Source organism: Hippocampus comes, unplaced genomic scaffold (assembly GCF_001891065.2).
Source record: "Hippocampus comes isolate QL1 unplaced genomic scaffold, H_comes_QL1_v1.1 scaffold125, whole genome shotgun sequence".
Classification (NCBI taxonomy): domain Eukaryota; kingdom Metazoa; phylum Chordata; class Actinopteri; order Syngnathiformes; family Syngnathidae; genus Hippocampus; species Hippocampus comes.
In genome coordinates, this window is record NW_017805453.1 from 1555837 (window position 1) to 1573595 (window position 17759).

General features: G+C 40.9%; 1 protein-coding gene across 5 annotated transcripts in view; it reads right to left on the minus strand.

The window, feature by feature from the left end:
• Positions 1-1382: 1382 nt before the first annotated feature.
• The window catches only part of cadm1b (cell adhesion molecule 1b), a 163033-nt gene continuing 146656 nt past the window's right edge, over positions 1383-17759 (minus strand). For 4 of the 5 annotated variants that reach the window (XM_019874319.1, XM_019874320.1, XM_019874324.1 and 1 more), the window contains 3 exons: positions 14423-14473; positions 1951-2079; positions 1383-1847 (listed from right to left, as the gene is read on the minus strand). In XM_019874319.1, the coding sequence (XP_019729878.1) occupies positions 1729-1847; positions 1951-2079; positions 14423-14473 (299 nt within the window). In that variant the 3' untranslated portion in view covers positions 1383-1728. The remainder of the gene's footprint in view (positions 1848-1950; positions 2080-14422; positions 14474-17759) is intronic. The other variant, XM_019874321.1, reaches the window with a different exon arrangement.

Here is a 17759-nt window from a genome sequence, read left to right on the forward strand (position 1 = left end):
CGAGTGCACAACATCAACCCTCTTTCAAAAAAAATTGATATTTAACAGGTTAAACTTCTTTTCTGAAAATTATTTTAGATGTGTATACGTTTTTAATTACGTTTTGTTTTACATAATACTTGACTTTTATCCCTCATACAATTATGAAGTCTTACGGATTTAATGCACATTAAAATGACCACGTTTGGTCATAATTTAACTTTATTTTTATAAAATGCTACATTTCTCCTTAGGAAATTTTGATAAGTAGACTTTCTTTAACATTATGACTTATCATAAAAAAGTACCACTTTGTCATTTTGCTCTTTTCATCGTAAAATTGTATCATTGCATCGTATCAACAACCAGTTGGTTTGGTTCTGGATTCATGGACAGACTTCAGGGTACTCACAGAGCCATAAAAGATCCCAAATGTTCTATTTGGGGAAGAAAAACTTCAATCACAGCTCACAAACATGTTACAAAAACAAAACAGGGTAAGGGCAATCTTCAGTTTTGTGGGCCGATGACACCATACGGCTTTGATCAGGTGTCCCGAATAAAGTGGCTCCCGATTTCAACTCTTTTTGTTTGTTTTGTCTGACATTCACGTGTAATCCAACAGCATCAAATGTAAATGTTAGTGATTGGGAGATGAAATTGCAATAATAGCTGAACTTTGACCCAGAACGTATACACGTGTTTGACTCTGAAAGGGGGCATATTGCGAAAAAGGGGCTTTTTAATTGCCGAAAATGTGCCTGTAAGCAAGCTGTTTCGATTTTGGCTTGACTATGAAGTCACAGTGTTTGGCGATGTTTTTGCTGCATGTGCCACGTTCATGTATCTACATCCTAATTCAGTGGTCCCCAACCACCGTTCTTCAGTATGGTGATTAGTTTCCAATTGGGAAGATACGTCAGAAACTCAATCATTCCACTCTCACCCCGCATTGACAAAAGTTTGTCAGTATGTGAAAAATCAGTACGACATTGAACCTGAAGGAAAACGACTTGGGGACCACTTAAAGGGCGCTCAGATGCGCTTGCTTTTTAATATGAGGCTCAATACATCTGCACCTGGTCCCTATGGAAATGCAAAGCTCTAGTCGGATTGGCACACCCCACGGTAGATAGGGGAGGGGTGAACAGTGGCTACTTTGCATGACACAATGATTTTTTTATTTGGGGGAATCTGGAATCAAACAAGTTACAGACATGACATTTACACATCTGGGAACTGCTTTAAGTTAGGTCAAAATGGCATGATATGTCCTCTACAAGTTTACTGCAGAATAAAAAGGGTCATGATCATCCTCCTTTTGATCGGCGGCACAACATAAACACACACACACACACACACACACACACACACACACACACACACACGCGCGCACACACACGCGCGCACACACACACACGCACACACACAACAGGCCACTTTCAGATCGGGGTCCACTGTCAAACATCTAAACCAACAAGCACGTGAGTGGGACTGACGACGGGAAAGGAAAAAAAAAAAAAAAAACGGAGATCGAACAAGGCACGAAATAGTCTGTAAAAGAAAGAAATTGTACAGAAGTTTAGGCCCCAGCAGTCCAGGAGACAGGAGACTGGGCCTCTTCTCAACACGAGGCCAAGCCAGTCCTAATTTCGGTTCCTCTCTAAATCCTCATTCTCCCTACCCCCCGCCACCCACCAAACAATGATCTGAATCAGAGTTAGACACCACCAGCCTTCCTTCCACACTTTAGATGTAATACTCCTTCTTCTCATCCGTGTTGGTGTTTCCGCCCTCGGCGTTGATGATGGCCGTGTCGGCGTCGGCTGCGTCGTCCGCCCCTTTGGCTTCGTGCGTGAAGTAAGTGCCTGCGCGCAAACAAAAAGAACAACACACTCGAGAAGCCTCTCAGACGACAACAAAAGACACTCGGGATGAGTTCATGGTCAAGTGCGATTGGCCGCATTTTACCTTTGTGTCTGGCAAAATACCGGCCGAGAACAATCAGCGCGCAGAGGATGGCGAACATCACCACGGCAACCACCCCGCCAATGACAGCATGGTCGAGTTTGGGTGGCGCGCCCTCACCGGCTCGGGAGTCTGAAAACAAGAACATTTACATGTAATCATTTGACAACAAATAGAGATCCAGATGTATACAAACAGCACTGTTTGATCCACTGACTCCATTTGAGATGTCATTCGGAAAGTAAAATGTCGCAGTAGCACCAACTTGGCTGTGTGATTGACAAACATTTCTGACTGTGCACACAGTAAATGCCAAAAGGTAGCATAAGGACTTAATACCGTTTGTGTACTAGCCAATGTGTGATGCTCCACATATTTATTGATATCTGTGTTTATAACCGAATAAGGTGATGTAACATGGGTTCGTTGTTGTGTCCGTTATATGCATGGTGCTTCCAGTTGATGATGCTTGTGGCATCGATGCATCACTACAACAGTCAACTATTTGTGTCTTTTCGCTCTCCATGGCAGGGCTCAGTCCATTTTCCCCATGAAAAGCAAAGGTTTACTGCACATTTGCCGCAAAAGTACCGAAAAAAAAAACTGACAAGTGCGGTATTTTCCACACTCTGAGGTGCACCTAAAAGCATTGAATTTTGTCATAAGGCGACAGTGCGGCTTATAATACGATGCGCCTTATAGATGCAACAATATTCTGAATTCTTGGACGTAGTATTCTAAATGTGCCCCATGAAAAGCAAAGGTTTACTGCACATTTGCCACAAAAGTACAGGAAAAAAAAATGACAAGTGCAGTATTTTCCACACTCTGAGGTACACCTAAAAGCATTCGATTTTCTCATAAGGCGACAGTGCGAATATAATATTCTGAATTCTTGGACGTAGTATTCTAAATGTTCCGTGAATCGCTTTGTTACAGCTGGAGCGATTGTGGAAGCTCTATATAAATAAAGCTGAATTGTATTGTATTCCCTTTAGCGTAACTCAATCTAGGGGATGCATAACGCAACTGCAGCCACTATTGTAGCTTCTATTCTATGCGCCTTATAATGAGTTGCGCCCTATATATGAAAACAGTTTCAAATTAGGCCATTCATTGAAGGCGCCTTATACACCCAAGTGCGGAAAATACGGTAATTAGTGCTGTTGTCCACATACTTTTGAGACCCGGCAACTACTTAAAATGCCGAGCATTCTTGAATTTCTATGAAACCACTTCAATGAAAGCTGAACGTCAACTAGCTCTCACAAAGACCTTAGAGTACGTTATTTCATCAAGAACAAAATGAAAACTGTGCCGTCCAAATATTGTCATGTTTTTTTGTGGTAACACACAAATGATTAGACTGGCGAGATAAACAAAACAGGCTTATTTTCTCTCCAGGCATCGTCACTTGACCTAACGCAAAGGAAGCTCGACTCTGAAAAGTGCCAGTTTATGTTGTTCACTGATTAAAAAAAAAAAAAAAAAACACATGCTACAATGGCACTATTTACTCCCTAAGGGGTTGGGGGAGCTGTGTGTATGCTAAACGGTTTAACTTAAGGGACCACAAATAGACTATTAAAGTATTTTGTTCTTACTTAAGGACACATACAGCAACTGGAATACTGTAGCACTGCGCCAACGTTTTATCACCACGTTTTTCAGTTATGCTTCTTTTCAGGGCTTCAAGTGCACTCGATTACAGGCGAGGCCATTCAATTGGAATGTTTCTTCACACACTAAAGAACTGCAGCTGTTATGAACACGGCATATAAAGAAAGAGGTAATGTATTATATTGTATTGCAATGTTAAAAGGACAAGAATGTCTTGTTAAATGAGCAGCCGTAAGAAGGGAAATTTAAGCAACAATTTGGCATCATTTGACCCTGATGTAACAGCTTCGAAATAGCTAACTTGGGGTAAAGGTCATATTGATTGCTATTGTGGCAACATATCAATCATTTTATCTATTCATTCATCCATGCATTTTCTAATCCGCTTATGCTCACGAGGTCGCAAGAGGGGCGGGGGACACCCTGAACTGGTTGCCAGCCAATCGCAGGGCATACACTAGAATCATTGCTAATTAACTTATTTATGTACGTATTTATTTATCATGATGAAAGTAAATTACGGTTAGAAAAAAAAATACACAAACAAACAAAAAAAAAAACCCAGCATTGTGATAACACATTTCTTGATGGTTTTTTTTTTTTTTTTTTTATCTCAGTGGCTTCAAAGTTCTTGCCACGTTACACATATCAGTGGTGCTTGGTCGTATTTTTTAAAATTATTCTTTTATTATTTTGGCGAACCAGCCAGGACACCTCACATGTTGTGGCTGTTAGCAGTAGCAGTCTGGCGCAGTGGCTGTACTTTTCATTGATGTATTTATCTATCATGATGGAAGTAAATAACACAGTACAAAAGTGCCTGGGACAAAAAAAAACAAAACAAAACAAAAAAAACCTTAATAATATCCATAGACCAGCCAGGACACCTGTTTATTTAATAGTAACGGTTATTCACTTTAAAATATTAGTGGACCAGCAAGGACAGCTGTTGTGTTAGTGAAAGCATCGGAGCTGGCATTTCTTTGTCCATGTACTTGTATTTATTTGTCACAGTGGCTAAAAATTAAATAAAACTGTAAAACTGTAGCAGTGGACTTGTAGCAAATAAAAAGAAGTATTTCTATCTGCTGTCAACAATACTTCTGTTACTGAGGTGTCTTTACATAGACCATACACGGCGCTTTTATACCGTCGGGTTGGAGGGGTGTTTTGAGGACGTTATTATCCCGTGTAACAGTCAACACCGCCTACAATTTGGGTGAGAGTTCACACGCAATAAAATATATTGCGCTTCATAAGAGGCCATTTGTGGAAGTCATATCGAGCTCCATCATGACACGCAGTCTGCAGATAAATTGCAGCCGCTCGCCTCAGGTATCATGGAGCTGCGCTCTTTCACGTGAAGGCACATTTATCCGCGTACCCCTGCACCCCGGAAAGAAGGCAACATTTGAAGCCTTTACATTTTCCGGCCCAGAATAGTTCGGAGGCGTTGATCAATCGTCTACAATGGGCACGCAACGGGAGTGATGAAGGTGTGAAAGTAGACGGGGGGTGGGAATGGGAGACGGAAATGGCGCCACTGTTCTTTGCTGCATGAGAGAGCAGCTCAATTTGCCCCCAATCTCACTAGTCATACTCTTGACTTGAACGATTTCGCTCTAAAACACCAGCAGTGTAACAATGGAAGAAAACTATCTCAGAGTTCCTTTTTTTTTTTTTTTTCCAAAAGAAAAAAATGTGATGGCGCACCAATCATTTAAGTGAGACGGTCTCAAAAAGCTTTGCTGGGCTGGATGCACACGCGTCGCTTACATCACATACCGCGGTTAGTGATCGAGGCAAGCTCGGTCTTACTTATGCCACGACAGCTAGCTAGCAACGAGAAGATTAGCTGAAGATGACGATTTTGAAGAGAAACAGTGCATAATGGTGCAAAGTTAAGCTAGACGTGTATTTTATCATTTGTCTGTGTTTTGCTGGTCCGTTAAATACGTCTCCATGAAAAATGAGGATGCCTGATCTAGAGCCAAGGCACACTTTTTCTTTTTGTGATGAACTTCCCAGCAGGCGTTTGGCCATAAGGTCGGTATTGTGATTAAATTACTTTGATTGGATTTATTTTCTACAAAACTAAATAGACTTTGAGATTTCTGGAAGAATTGTATGAGAATGCTCAATCTTTGAATGGTGATTTTGAATGATATGTAATGATATTGGATAATATGGAATGAACTGTAGTAATGTGAAATGGTATTGCTGAAAAATGTGCAATAGGTTGATGAAAAATGTGGAATGATCTTCCTTATTCAATAATAAGGTATGACATGGAATGACGTTTAATGGGATGGAATGATGTGAAATGATATTGGTGAAAATACGCAATGTGTAAAGTTTTTACGTGTCAATTTCTGGAATGTTGACATTTGTTCCAAGGGGGATTGAATAAGATGAACATGAAAAACTGTTGAATTGTGGGAAAACAGAATCTTGGGGATGAGGAAATAGATGTGAATTTTTGAAATATGACGACATTGGAATGATGTGAATTCTGTGGAGGGAGAGCCACGTCAAAAAGTGAGCGGAATAATTCTCATTTTAATTTATGAATTATATTATGGTGCGAATGCCTTAGCATTCGCAAAATAAAAGAAGTTGCTCTCCTTCAAAGTGTGAGTGTAGTCGGAGCGGTCCGTGAGTCCTGACCTCCCGACTGCACACTGCCTCCGTGACATAAAGCATTTTTCCATTTCGAGTGTGCTCGATCCTTTTCAATGAGATTCAATGAAATTCACAAGTCTCGGGGAAAAAATTCACATTCCATGATTTGAAGCCGGCCTTATCTGGAAGTGAATCACACCTCTTTGGAGTTTCTGTGATCATTCTCATCTTATATTTGGTTGGTGTGTCATTAATCTGGATAGGAGAATACTATTAAACGAAAAGCTTCATTTCACCACAGTCCCACCTGCTGGATTTAATAAAGCACGGGTCTACATGTGCAAATCCTTGTTACTAGGCAGATGTTGAGCAATTTAAAAGAAAAAAAATGGCATCATGCAATCATGCTCATGAAGCGGTTTCCTTCACGTGTGGCAGATGGCAAAATCCCCGAAAGAAATGGGAGAGTTGGCAGGAATGAAAAGTTACAAGCATATGGCAAATTTATCAATACCTCGCCCCGCTACCAAAAAAGTGTCAAAAAATGTTTTTTTTCATTCTTTGTTCACTACAGCGCCGCCGGTGGGGTTTTAGGAAGCACTGCTCCCAATACGGCACCATGTAATTGCTGTAAAAAAGTCTGCACAAAGCGTAATTTGTCATAAATGCGAGCACAGTGAAACTAATTAATGAGCGTTTTTTTGAAGTTTGGTTTCGCATGAGCAAAACCTCCGCCCCCCCCCCCCCCAGTTTGAAAAGAACCACGTGCCGAGAGTTGGATGTGTGAGGCGCAGTGTGTTTACTGTGGCGGGGGATGCCAGAAAGCACGGCCAAGTCCCTCAGGAGAAAGAAAAGCTGCACTTTAATGAACATCCATGTACTAAAAAGACATGGGCACAGTCCTGTCTGTAGCCTTGACAAACTCCACCAATTCTCCTCCACTATCTTCCTTCTCCTCTTCGCGCCTCCCTGCCCTCACATTGCCCCCCGCCGTCTTTCACATCCGCCAAGAAACATGCCTCTGCACACCTAGGGAGAGTTATTTTAACAGGTGATGAGGTGGTGGTGGTGGTGCTGGGGGTAGGGAGGGGGGGCAAAACAAAACAGCCAGTCCTGTGCTCCTGGAATGAGTAAAAATAAATAAATGAGGATGCTCCAGTTAAAGCTTCCCAAAAACATTTTACTCAGCACTGTCTGCAACAGCTTTTTGCGTTATTATGGTGCAACACTTGAATTCACTTTCCAAGGCCATTTTCAAGCAGTCACGCTTTTCCTACAACTGATGACTCTAGTCAATTACTTCGGCAAATAAATTCATTATAATATAAAATTATAATCCAATTAAATGTCACGGTATTGTGCTGTGGAATTACTTATTGAAAAATGAGTAGCTGTATTGTATTATATTGTATTATTACTTATTGGGAGGAAAAAACATGAATCAAATGGTCAAAGATTCCATCGTAAATCTGGATTTCAACCTGAAATTCGAAAGCAGCTCAATAAAACAAAAACAGTATGTATGTTTAAAAATGGTATGTTAATTTTTGCGAAGTTAATTTGTATATCATAAAATATGTTTTTAAAAAAAATGTTCAATTGCGCTGGCGGTGTGTAAATTCTTCCAATTGAAGACAACAAACCAGATTTATTTGAGCTACTTTTGTCTTCCAATTTCCCACTTCTCAACACTTCTGCCTGACTCCTTCCGGCTTTGCGGTTTGACTGTGCGACTGCTGTCGACAAGGCAGAATTCTGTCGGGATCAAGAGCCGGATCCCCAAGAGAGGTTCAATAAATAGATTTGCGTGCGATACATCTCTCACTATGTGTCACATTCAAATGTCATATATAATGACAACAGGCAGCAACGTGTCCTGCCTCCCTCTTGTCATCAGCACAATTTGATGATGTCTGTAATGCGGCTGCTTGTCCATGCTGTCAGCGAAGCGCGGCTCCGCGTTCCGTGCTGGAGCGCTGACATGCCTGCGACGGCATCGTGACAGGATGTGAGCAGGCCGCGGGGATTTATGGTGCTGGTGTGAGCGGGATAAAGGGGATTTGCAAGTAATGCCCAAGTCTGGGTGATGGAGAAAGTAGCTCTGCACCACATACTTTAACGTGTCACCTCTCTGTTGTCTGTGTACATGTCAAATATTTACGGGGCCATTTGTTCCTCGGCTGAATTCATGCCAATCCATTAATAAATACATAACGTTCAAGTTTTGAAGTCACGGTGTAATGAGCAGTTCACATATTGCATATCCTGTTGTCTTTATTTTTGTTACTGTCGGTTTTTGTTGTCATTGTTTTGTCTTTTATTTTGTGTCGTTAAGTGTCCCAAGAAAGCGCTATATAAAGGAAATGCTAGAGCTTTTTTTTTGTGATTTATATTCCTGAATATACATTTTATTGTTAACTACAAGAGGAATAGTTAACAGGATAATAAAGTCATGTTCGACTGGTATTTTATTATTTTGCATTTTATTTTTGAATGATCACATTTTCAATCTTTGTTTTTGCCCTTTCAGGGACAGAGGTTACTACAGTGGACAGCCTGTCATGTTATCAAGTTACAACGTGCATGAAAGGGTTAATATTCGGGTTTTTTTTTTTCTTTTTGGGGGTGGGGTGGATATTTGATTCTGTGTAGTGCATATGATTCTATTTCAAATTTTATTCATGTCGTTTTTTTGCATACGCTGTATTGTAGTGTATACACAGCATACAATTCTCTGATATTGCTATTTAGACTTAGACGATTTAGTATATGTTTGAGTAGAATGAACTTTTTTTTTTTTAATAAACTCCTGACAAGATACAGTAATTGCCAAATTCCAAATCTAAATAACTTCATAAAGAGCTTTTATTTGCAGAAAATGGAAACGATTCAAACCCCCCAAAAAGATCCAGTCTTTGTGTTTGGTTTTATTTTTAGGTTTAGTCACCCTCAAAATACACAGTATAAAGATTGGTATTATATCGTCTAAAAATTACATGAGGAACTTTTTGCTCCAAACCCCAAAAAGCCCAAATTCACGGATGTAGCGTTAATGACTTTGCCGTATTGAGAAGGTAAATGCTCCATCGAATGGACTCGAATGTACAATGGTGCATCCGTTAAGAATGAACTCCCAGTCCGTCAATAGCAATTTAGCAGGACAGAATTGGAAAAGGTCCGCGTCTTTTGAGTTTGTTTCGAAAAGAAAAGAAACCAAACAAGATGAGGACTGAGCGTAAATGGGTAACCTTTAACCAAATCAATTGCGGAGCGTCGTACTCGAGCGCTGCAACGTTAGACTTTTATTTCCGACGGCTCACCTTCTAAATAGATTTCTTGCGGCCTTTGTCGAGACCAAGGACAATTTGGCGATGCAAAAGTGTTGTGATTCAAGAGGGAGGAAGGAAAAAAGTCATGAATAAAACTACGAATGAAGAAAAACCGTGTCAGTGAACCCCTGGGTGTGTTGAGCCTTGAAAAAAAATCCTCATCCAAATCCTTTTTTTTTTTTTTTACATCAGAAGATCATGGGCACACTGTATTTTTTCCTTCTTCAAATATGAGCTGGAATTTAAAAATATAGATCAGGGAATTTTTTAGGCTTCATACAACATATAATGTGCATATTTTTTTTAATGACTGGCAACTGCTCCATGAGAAGCCAACATTCATGTAATGAAGCTTCACTTGGGGGTGGGCTGGCACTCTTAACCAATTTATTTAAAAAAAAAAAAAACTCTCTCACTTTCTTTATGAAGCGAAAATAAACTGCAAAAAAAAAAAATCAACTGGGATTCACGCTAAACAAATTTAAAAAAAGGGGGGGGGGACAATTATCATTCTTTAAACGACTACCCAATTTTTGAAAGAAAAGAAAATGAAAAGGCAACGACACACCGCGGGGCTTCCAAGTTGACAGCGCTCTCGTAATATTCAACAAGAACTTCGAGACTGCACAGAAGTGGAAACATGTCGGTGGCTCATAGACACAAAAACCTGCTCAAAATGGACTCTCCATCTGGTGTGATTCCCACACTTCTAATGGAGAAAAAAACACTCCGATTTGCTTGTGTGAGTCAACAGAGGAAAATAAAGCACATACTCCGCGAACATGAGCGAGAGGAAAAAAAAAACAAGTCAGGCAAGCAATGTGAACTGTGTTGAGGTTTGTATTCTCTCTCTCTCTCTCTCTCTCTCTCTCTCTCTCTCTGATGCATTATTGAAGAAAAAAAAAAGGAAAAAAAAACGTGCCAAAAAGTATTGTGAAAGCAACCACCAGTTGGAATTTCCTGTAAAACTAAACACAACATACATCGTATATTTTCTTTTGAATACAAAAAAAATAGTTCAATTTAGGTTTATTGCTGGCTAAATGCTAGCATTCAATGGAAAACACGATTGACCGGCAAGCAAAAATTTGCATTAGACACCACGGGAGGGATTTACCTTCAAATAACAAGTACTCACAGAAAGACTCCCAGCCCGACATGTATGTCTCCATTTCACCCCCTCATCATTTCCAGCATGACCTAGGAAAACCTACAAATTTCACCGTAAAACAAGGGAGCTCCCAAGCTGACAAATGGAGGCAATGTTGTCTGTTCAATCAAGCCGACAACCTAATTCCTTTTGCCGTATGGAGGCGGGCTGGCCAAGAGCATTGAGGGTGTCTTGTGAGGGCTTAGCCGGGATATGAGGTTCCTGCTTCGGATCATCTCCGAGCATCTGATGGCTTGGGAAAATTATCTTACTCTGCTCCCGAGCTGAGGATTGTGGGTATTTCTGCCCTTGTTTAACACTGGCTGGTTCAGAATCATCGCCTCATTCCATACTCTCTAATAACTATACAGTGCGCCAACTAATATCATTTTTGAGTTACCAACCACAATTTGGTCGATTTTTTTTTACTCTGTCGGTTGTCAAAATTCCGAGCGAGATTCAGCGATGCCCCTTCTTTAGTTGAATAAAAAATGAACTTTTGCGAGGAGCATGACCACTGAACTAGCCATCGACTGCTAGGCCACGCCCCCCTCAAAGATACTTTTCTGGTTGTGCCCATTCCCCTGCCCAAGAAAAAAAAAAATTCTAATGACTTGCTCATGAGCAGGAGAATATGGCACTACTCTGAGCAAGAGAATATGTCTCTCTCTCTCTCTCTAGATAGATAGATAGATAGATAGATCAATTCACTCTCAGTCAGCTGGGATAGGCCCCAGCCCACCCTCAACCCTAATGAGGCTAGGCACCAGAGATAACGCAAAACTGTGTTCGACCTTGACGCAACATAGCGAGTTGACATGGTTGGATATGTGTGACAAATGTTTTTATGTTTCAAATGAAACTTACTGCAAGAAACTTTCAAACACATGAAACAAGAATGACTCTTTTGAAAGGTTGAATGAACTCTCTCCCGAGAGGTTTGCGCATGCACACAAAAACACCCTTTGAGACCCAGCAATTTGAACTCTTTTGAAACTTTTCACAAACATGAAACAACATGGCAGACGTTTATTGTGCCGTTTGCTGCCGCTCTGCAGCGACAAGAAAGAAAGGGGCCTTGTCACCCAAATTCAAAGTCGAGCACAGACGACACAACAACTGACATTTGACACCGACTAAAAGACCTCTTTGTGCGTGACATGCTGCTTCATCTCTTCGTGACTGTACGTGTGACAATTACAAATACATCTGCAGCGTAGACACTGGGCGGCCTGTGATTACAAATCCAGCTAGTTCTCAGCCGGGGGTGCCAGTGGCGCCACAATGGCTTTTTAATGAACATTGTGCTTTATGTTACAGCCAGTCCAACTATTTTTGCATCGTTATGCTGATTAAGGTGCTGCAAAGCAATCTAGCTCCAACCAGCTTAGCGTGGCCCCGTGACAGGACGTTTAGAGGAGTCGCAAAATGTGACAAGGCTCAATTACATCCTCCCAGCATGCACTGCATAAATTGCACTAAATCCCCTTTCGTCTTTCATGATGTTACAACCAGGGGGGGAAAAAGAAAAAAAAACGAATGATGGCTGTGTATGGAAGGGGAGGGCTCATGAGGAAAGGTAATATCCTCAGTTTGTATCACCTGTTTATTTGGGGAAAAAGCTGAAAGAAACTGTTTGGACACGGGCAGGCAAGAAAAAAGGCATGAAATGTGATTGGGAAATGGTAAGTTAATTGAAGACTTTAAAACATGGTAAGTTAATTAAAGACTCAAGTCTAAAATGTCCATAGGTATGAATGTGAGTGTGAATGGCTGTTTGTCTACATGCGTCCTGTGATTGGCTGTGGACCAGCTCAATGTGTTTCCCGCAAGCTGAGACGCAATAAGCAGTCAAGAGAACATAGCGAGAAACCACTGTGTCCAAGAAAAAACAACCAATCCGAGAAAGATGACGTCAATGACAAGGTATCATTATTTGCAGTGCACTCGCAGGCACGCACTTGCAGTCTTGTGCTGACCTGTTACCTTGGGCTTCAGGAGCTGTGCTTAAAATATGGGGGGATATCCTCACAAAACAAATAAACCTTTTGAATTGAATTTACATTCCTCAAAATAAAACTTGAGGCCAGTAAATTTTGTGTTAAGGTAACATTCTATCACAAATATGTCATGCTACCAACATAGCAGCTGTTGGGATGTTAAAAGTACTAATGCTAGCTTAGTATTGCTAGCGCTCCTATTCTGTTGAAGCTGGACAGCATTCTCGATGATATCTCTTTTTCACAGCTATGCACGCCATTATGAATGGACACATTTGAGAATCGTGCTCATATTCGTGGGGCATGAAGTTAATTCGTTTCTTGTTCCGGTTCTGTTTAGCAAATATGATTTTATCATCCGAGTCCAGACACTTAACAAATTGCCCGCTATTTTGTTGTTTAACGCGGTTCCAGCCTCATGTCTGTGAAAAGTGGATTCAACCCCAAGCATTTAATTTCTGCGAGCAGTGTCGGTTTTAGGTTAGCTTGGTAACAAACATGCCTTCTTCGTCTTTTCTCATCATCCCTTCGTGTGAAAGATACTTGTCAGAAATGTATCTTATTGTTATATGATTACTGTCTTAGTAATGACTCTGCTACGAGTTTAGTCACAGCAGTAACCAGCCAGAGCTAATTGCTAGCTAGCTTGCGCAGCATGATAAACACTGAGCTTGTCTTGACCTCCAACTACCCACAGTAGGTGATGTCAAGCTCAGCAAAGCTTTGTGGGACTGTTCCAGCAGTTGATTCTCAGTTTTGCTGTGTTTTGATGAGGCGCAAAATGCAAATTTTGCATTGCAAACTGCAATGTGAAACTACTGATTTCCAGTCTTGGGGGTGGCAGAGGGGATTTCCAGATAAATCGTATATTGTAAAACATTCTATGTATTGTATGGAATGTAAAACATTTTCAAAAAAACAGAAAAACAAATCTTGTTTTCAATTGAAATAGACACATGATTTCAAATGGAAAACGAATTGCTATTTTTTTTCTCTGACAATTACATCTATTTTTTTATTAATATTTCACATTAAAAAGAAAGGAGCTTTTATTTGACAGTCATGTTATTGTGTTGAATTTTCCAAATATCAGTGAGTAACATATTCATGGTTGGGACATAAAAAGGTGACCGGAGAAGGAGTTGTGCAGATATTGATATATTAATCCTTTGAACCTACATCAGTTGAGTCTCCCGCTACTACTGATAAAGTGACCTATCTTTTAAGCATTTTTTAAACTTTATTTTATTATTTTTTTGCAAATGTCACATTGTGGCATATCCAAATACCACCTCCCTGTGCGCCCTTGCCGTGCACGTAGCCTTGCCGGTGCGTTTAAAACACGGCTTTTATTGAGAAACACTTGAAACCGAATGAAATGTACAAGGCTGTGTGTGGGGCAGGTTGGCCACCGATTTAGCTTTCATTTACTGAAATGATTTTTTATGTTTTTTTTCTGGCCTTACAAAGACAAATTGTGAGCTTTATACGAGAGGTAAAGGGTTTTTTCATATGATGGACGGCTGGGGGTAGCGAGATACAGCTGCAGATGCTGATAAGATAGCAGAGTGCAGGGCTCAAACACACGACCGGGGTGTGCTGACGGCACCCTGCATCCTGTCCTCAATGTCACCCATCAGCGCCTATCTCGATGAGAACTACCTGTTCACAAATAATCATAAACACTCACACATGCGGTATAGAGAGGGCCACAGCAATGGTAGTGGTGGTGGTGATGGGGAGGTGTACAGTACCTTGCGTGTTGACTGGGTTGGAGGTGGGTGTGGGGATAGTAGTGGGAGCATCTAGACAAAAAGAGTAAAGAAAAACAAAAAATAAAGAACACATAAGAAATAAGAAAGACAAGAAGTAAAGAAGACAAAGGCCATTGACAACAAGAGGCTATTCAAACTGATGTGTTTTTTTTTTTGGGGGGGGTGTTGATGGGGAGCTGTAGGTGTGGGTTTAACACAGAGGGACTGAAGCCAGTGCAAAAGCGAGGCAGCGGCTCGATAAACATAATACTAGCATGCTATGTTTATTCAGGACTTAATATTCAAGGAAATGACTGAAATGATTTCAAACTACAATTTTACTTTAAGTACCCTAAAATAATGGCAACCAGTGAGATTTACTAAAGTTAAAAGCGGTGACAAACTGTCATTCGGCAATGACGGAAACGCGGTTAAAATAATGATGACGGATTGACTATTACAGTTTGGTTCGGCTTGAAATCATGACGTATTGACAATGACTGACTGATTGGTGTCCCAGCCATTGCCGAATAATGGACGGGCAAAATTTATTGATGTGCCCACCTTGAAAAAATGAAACAGAATCTGGTAGTGGAAGTTACGAGTAAGGTAGAGTTGCTGTACTAGTGCACCCTAGATGTTACTCACAATATTCCTAGTCGTACATTCTTTATCTTCTGTAATGAACAAATGATATTACTACATGTTACTAAGACCTTGTCTACACGTAGCCGGGCTACTCCCCAGCCCATCCCCTTCCTGACATCAAATAAATGCGCAAACGGCTTGCCATATGGCCCATTTCAATGCACACAAAAGACACATTTCTGTAATGCGCGTCATACTGTTACATGACAACATGTCATATTATCCTGTCTTTCAAATTAACAATGCAAAATAACAACGCACCACCATGGTTCTATATTGCCATTTACCTCCATCTCTCCGGGTAATTAAGTCAAAGCGCGGATGAAACCACAGAGGTGGTCCCCATCGAGGACTGCGTGGTGTCGATTCGGGCCTGTCGCTAATTGGCAAACATCATCACGGGAAAAAGGCGTCAGAGGCCAATTGAGGTAAGCGGTGGCACTGAGGGGAGTCGTGAGGTACCTCATCAGGAGGATATATGGTGGGGCTATGGGAGGGAAAGATAGCACAACCCCTTGCTGCGAGAAAGCACAGCGGGGGGAAATTGCCTGGCCCTCTCCCAGTGCTGTTACTGTCTGCATTCCATCAAAAGACAGCAGCAGGGAAGCGCACACTTCCAAACTAATGATAAAACATCAAGGATGGTGTAAGGCTGCCGCCGGCTATGGAGTGCATGGTGGCAGTAGCGGGGAAGGTATCATGGGACGGTAGCGAGATTCCCCTCTGACAGCATTTGAAGAGGAGGGTGGGCTCCACTGCGCACCCGTTGACCGAAGGTGGTCTGATAGCAGAAATGTCAGCGTGTGGAAAAAGGGGAAATTGGCCATTCAGGGGTTGGAGGGTCTTCACAAAGGCCGTGATAGGATGTGGCACATATAATATCAAGGCAAACAGGAGTTCTCCATGGGCAATTTTCCAGGCTGGATGACTTCGAGTCTGTGTATTATCAAGGCACAGGTATGAGTGTATTTGTGGATGATGAGCCCACATTTCCAAGAGCGAAGGAAAGGATTTGACCACCAAGTCCAACAAAACTGTGAAATTTGTTTACATGCAACACTGCTCCTACTTGTATTTGTTTTTCTTTTGGTTAAGACTTTATAACATTGACATATTGTGGTTGACTGGGCTTTTCAAATACAGCACACTGCATTCAATGTTTGTTTCAAAAACTTACTGAGTGAAGAGGTACATGGGATGAACACAATCATATACGCCAACATCCCACATGGGCCAATAACAATAAAAATTAATCTGATGCGATCTGAATATGGGATTTTGCATGTTAAATTACATAATGCTAATAATAAAAATCTGATCGGATTAAACCTGGTTCCACAAGATAGTCTCAGTGACACACAAAGCAAATTTGGTTCAAATTGGTCAATATTTCAAAGAGATAAACAAAATAGAAAATAATGATTAAATTATCTCTCTCTCTCTCTCTCTCTCTCTCTCTCTCTCTCTCTCTCTCTCTCTCTCTCTCTCTCTCTCTCTCTATATATATATATATATATAAAATGACCAGGGATCACTTATCAGACCCCTCACATTAACATGAAAATGTCATTTTAGAAATATTTCATAACTTATAAAACACCTCCAAATCTATATTAAGTAGCCTTTGGCTTAGATACTGTATCACAGATTTCATACACCCATTTATCCATCCATACATTGGCTGTGTTGACAGTTTTTCCACTTCGTGAAAATAGTAACACCCTTGAATGCTGTGGGCACATTCAAGGTAAATATACAGCCAATCTTTAACTTTTGCTCCATGGAGGATTTACAGGTCAAAGAAGTCAGCATCGGGATCGACAGCAGACGAAGGCAGCATAGATGTGAAGTATAGGGGCAGACTGAGGGAGGAAGGATGCCTCTCTCTTTGTCTTGTGCTTCTACTCCTGTATGAGAAGTATCTGCACGCAATACAATAGGATTTGATTTGATGGGGATTTACATCGACAACACATACACACACGCATGCACGCTCACTTGCACGCACGCACACACACACACACACACACACACACACACACACACACACACACACACACACACTTGACTGGGCAGACGCAGAATGAAAGGTCATCACTTCTTATAAAATAATGTTGAGAAGTTCAGGGGTCGTTCCGTGACAAATCACCCAGTGGGTTGAACCAAGCAGATTTGGATTTTAATGAAATGTAGTGTACTTGTTGACAGTGTTGGCACAACACTAAATCTCAATATTTTGATCAATCGGAGCAGGGGTTTGAGAGCTACCGTGCAACAAATTTTGCCATTTGTTGCAAAAAGGGGCATGACCTCCTTCCATTGATCCCTAATGTCTCAGTACCTACTGTCAAACTTCACAAAACAGATTTTGTTGGAAAGGGAACTCGAAAAGGATTCAAAATCTTCAATCATTTTCAAGATTGGTCAATATTTTAGTAACTTGACATGACCAAAATTTGACTTTGAAATTGACTTTGAAAATATTTTCTAAAACACATAAAAGTTTCAGAGATGTTTTTTGTTTGTTTGTTTAGAAGCAAGTATCCATACCTTTAGATATTCAGTGACATTCAATGATAGATCATTTCGGGTAATTGGATCTCAACAGTGACTCCACAGTTTCCTGCTGGTACTGCATTGTTTTTTTTCCAGGGGCGGGGGCGGGGTTGGGGGTGCAGTTTATGGGCAG